The sequence below is a fragment of the Acinonyx jubatus genome, chromosome D1 (genome assembly GCF_027475565.1).
Source record: "Acinonyx jubatus isolate Ajub_Pintada_27869175 chromosome D1, VMU_Ajub_asm_v1.0, whole genome shotgun sequence".
NCBI lineage: Eukaryota > Metazoa > Chordata > Mammalia > Carnivora > Felidae > Acinonyx > Acinonyx jubatus.
The window spans coordinates 52110410-52114555 of NC_069390.1; the positions used below are offsets into that span (position 1 = coordinate 52110410).

A 4146-nucleotide genomic window follows, 5' to 3' on the forward strand; every position below is an offset into this window, starting at 1 on the left:
AGTTTCTCCATCGGGAGGACAATAGCAAGAAAATAGAGAAATTTTGGTAATGATGAGAAAAACATATCACATATTTTCCAGAGGAAAGTAACAAATGTCCTTCAAACTAGAAATTCCAATCACTATTTGAAAACAAGACAAAATGGCACCTGTCAGCAGAATATCTCTATGATTTATTCATTTCTTTTGATAATTTACTCAGCTTCCCATTGTTTTTTGCTCACGGGAACTTGGGTTAATGATGAGACTACTTCTTCACTGGGGTGAGAAGGTGAAAAATTCAGAGTGTGCAGGGCCACATCAGTGACTTTGGGATTCTGAAAACATTTACTGTCCTTCTCAGGTCCTATCTTGGTCAAGAACAAAATAGTATTCTTAAAAAGGCATCTTTAGACCATGACTAAACAGCCAACAGAGTATTGTTTTCCTTCCCCTTAACCTAAATATCCCCTCTATGTGCTGTAGGATTTGATTTTCTTCGAACCTGAAAAGATCCTGATGACACAGTCTCGTATCTGCTTGGTTTTCACTCCATAGACAATAGGGTTCATAGTGGGAGGCAGGAGCAGATAAATATTGGCCACAATGATGTGGCAAGATGGAGGAATTGTGTGGCTCCCAAAACGATTAAAAAAGAAGCAGAAGAAGGCTGGACTGTAGGAGAAAACGATGGCACAGATGTGGGCAGTGCAGGTGCTAAAGGCCTTCTGCCGAGCATCTGCTGAGGAGAGGCTAACCACTGCCCGGAGGATCATGGTGTAGGAGACTGTGATGCACAGGATGTCAAAGCCCCCAATCAGGAAGGCAGCCACCAGACCATATATAACATTGGCCTTGATATTTCCACAGGATAACTTTGCTACCGATAGCTGGTCACAATAGGTATGGTGTATGATATTACCCTTGCAATAGGGTAGTCTCTTGGTGAGGAAAATCAAGGGAATGATGAGGAACACCGCTCTCAGGAAAGTAGCAAGCCCAACCTTTGCAATGACAGGATTGGTGAGGATAGTTGAATAGCGCAGAGGGTAACAGATGGCCACGTAGCGATCCAGGGCCATAAGCATGAGCACCCCAGACTCCATCCCTGTGAAGGTATGGATGAAGAACATCTGGACTAGGCATTCTTCAAATCTAATTTCCTTGAGATGACACCAGAAGATGCTGAGAGCTTTAGGGATTGTACTAGAGCACATGACAAGGTCAGTAAGGGAAAGCATTGCCAAAAAATAATACATGGATCTATGCAGGGAGTCCTCATAGTAGATGAGGTAGAGGAGCCCACAATTCCCTACCATTGCCACAACATACATGGAGCAGAATGGGAAGGAAATCCACATGTGCATGTCCTCCAGTCCTGGGATCCCATTAAGAATGAATGAGGCTGGGGTCACATCTGTTTGGTTCAGAATTATCATAATTAGGCTGGTATGATCATTAAGATGCTTGTAAGGTTGTAATTTGATTTTTGTTTTGTTTTGTTTTTTGACCCTCCAAGATTTGGAAAAAATAGAAAAAAAAAAATCTTAGTTGTGCTCTCTGTCTCTTCTCTCTGTTAAATATTGTATTTTAATAACAAAACAAACATTTGGAATGTCAGGAACTGTTTATTTAAACATTGTCTAAACTCATTTAAGCCATTGTTAATTCATTAATTTATCAGTTCATTGAAAATACATACTTAACACCCAATATGCATCAGATTTTATCACAGATATTGCATCTACATTACTTTAAAACAAAAGGATATAGATACAATCCCTCTAAACTTATAATCAAGTGTAATTGTGTTACACCCATGATCTATGTCATTATGATCTTTCTGATTGATATCTGATATAATATCTCATTTGAATGTTAATTACTATACCCTCTCCAGTTTAGGTATTTTCTTAAAGTAGAACTCATTGAATACCTTACCAGTAACACAACAGATATGATTAAGGTGCATTGTTATTCTTTCTTTTATATTTTATTGTTTTATGTTTAACAATAATTTATATTTATGCCTACTATGTACCAGGTAAAGTTCTAAGAAGTTTATAAATATATTAACTCATTTTATCCTCATTAAAAGCCTAGAATGCATTTTTGTTAATCTGCACGTTATTATTAAGTAAATGGTGGGTCTTTGTGGATGAGGTTTCTAAGGTCTGAATTTCAAAGACATTCTCAATCTCCTAGCTTAAGGTATAGATAGTAAGAGGACCACTGGTACCTTTTTATATGAACTATTCTTTTGCTTTTCTTCATTTGTTTTTTGGTTCTGAAATATTTAAGAACATTTTTAAACTTCTATGCTTTCAAATTCAGTGGTAGAAGTTATGATGATAGAGATGTCCGTGTGCATGTCTTTTATTGTGCAGGCACTTATTGGGCTTTTTGTGTCTGGAAATCTGCAACCTTTGGTTTTGGAAATTTTCTTGCATTAATTTTTGATATTATCTTCACAACCACATCCTTGTTATTTTACTACTGTTACTTTTAGTTAGATCTTCTGGGCTTATTCTCTTTTCTTTTTTCTCTCTTAAAACGTTTATATTGGGGCACCTGGGTGGCTCAGTAGGTTAAACATCCAACTTCAGGTCAGGTCATGATTTCACAGATTGTGGGTTTGAGCCCCACATCTGGCTCTATCCTGACAGCACAGAGCCTAGAGCCTGCTGCAGATTCTGTGTCTCCCTCTCTCTCTCTGTCCCTCCCTCAGTCCTGTTCTGTCTCTCTCCTTCAAAAATTAAAAAAAAAATAATGTTTATATTGGATATATTTTTATAATCCATTTTCTACAAAAATTCCTGAACTCTATACCCCAAATATCTTGGCATTTTTTGTTGTTGTCTAATATTACAAATTTCCAATATCACATTTTCTTCTGAATCTTGTGTATCTGGTGGTAATAAATATATATTTGAAGGTATACACATTACATATAATTTCCATATCATTTAAGTTTCAATTATTTATTTTTATGTAGCTTTTTTACATTGGAGGAGTTTCTCACATATCTGGTAAATTTTGAATATTAAATCATACTGAAGAAAGAGGCTATAGAGGAGAGCACAGGTGACTGGCTCAGTTGGCTGAGTGTGGACCTGTTGATTTCAGCTCAGGTCATGATTGCACAACTCATGAGATCAAGCCCTGCATCAGGCTCTGCACTGACAGCACAGAGCCTGCTTGGGATTTTCTTTCTCCGTCTCCCTTTGTCCTTCTCTGCCTCAAAATAAATAAATAAACATTAAAAAAAAAGAAGGAATGAGAATGAAGTTAACTTTGAGGCCTATCAGAAGAGCTGCTAAGAGGAATGGACAAATGCTTTTAAACATGAAGTGTGGTTAGGTTTATGACAGGCCAGATGGGCAGAGCAGTGTTCTCTCTTGTGCTTATAATTTCCTCCTCAAATCATACTGATATTTTTAGCTTCATGATTTTGCAATATTCTCTCCTTTTTGTGTTCTCCCATAACAGCCTCTAGTATAACACATTCCAGGAAGATTCAGCTGTCTCTTGGACAGTTTAGAAAGCCAACCTCTAAAGCCTCTTAATACAGTGTAATTAGCAAAGTACCAGGCTTACAGTAAGGAATGGATATGTTGATGGAATCAATGTCTTTCACTATTTCAATATCATGGCATTATAAAAATCTTATTCTATTCTTGAATCATCCACAATTTAATAAAGCCTTCACATTAAGACAGATTGTATTTTACACCTGCAATCTATAGCAAGATGCTTAGTACATATTAAATGTCAATAATTTTGGAATAAAAGAGCAGATTAATGAATTAATGAATCATAGTCTGTATTTGATTTTAAGCATTATTAAATTAAATGGTGTAATATAAATATTATTACTTGGAAAACAGAAAGGAACTACCAGAGGAAAAAAGCTCATAAATCACCAGAAACCATTAAGTTTAAATGAAATAGAGAAAACAAAGGAAATCCCAAGGAAGCAGGAAAAAAATAATGTCCTAAGTAAAATAAATATATTGGTTTGAAAAACAAAGATCAACTATTTGAACTACGCTACGAATTAGTCCTAATTCAGAGTGATTTTTAAAAACAATATTGTATGGTTTTGAAGAAGAGGTATATCGGAAAGTAGACCACACACAAAGTATGCACAAAGTTTTTGCTTTTTTG

The 4146-nt window shown here is 36.0% G+C and overlaps 1 protein-coding gene across 1 annotated transcript; it reads right to left on the reverse strand.

Annotated features, from left to right (window-relative positions):
* Positions 1–234: 234 nt before the first annotated feature.
* LOC106977789 (olfactory receptor 52N4-like) lies at positions 235–1674 on the reverse strand. The gene has a single exon (XM_015075345.2). The coding sequence runs from the start codon at positions 1416–1418 to the stop codon at positions 453–455; it is 966 nt and encodes a 321-aa protein (XP_014930831.1). The 5' UTR covers positions 1419–1674; the 3' UTR covers positions 235–452.
* Between the last annotated feature and the right edge of the window lie 2472 nt (positions 1675–4146).

What these genes read in the sequence shown, in the direction of transcription:
- LOC106977789 (XM_015075345.2), bottom strand. Translation starts at nt 1,418, where the DNA reads ATGATAATTCTGAACCAAACAGATGTGACCCCAGCCTCATTCATTCTT.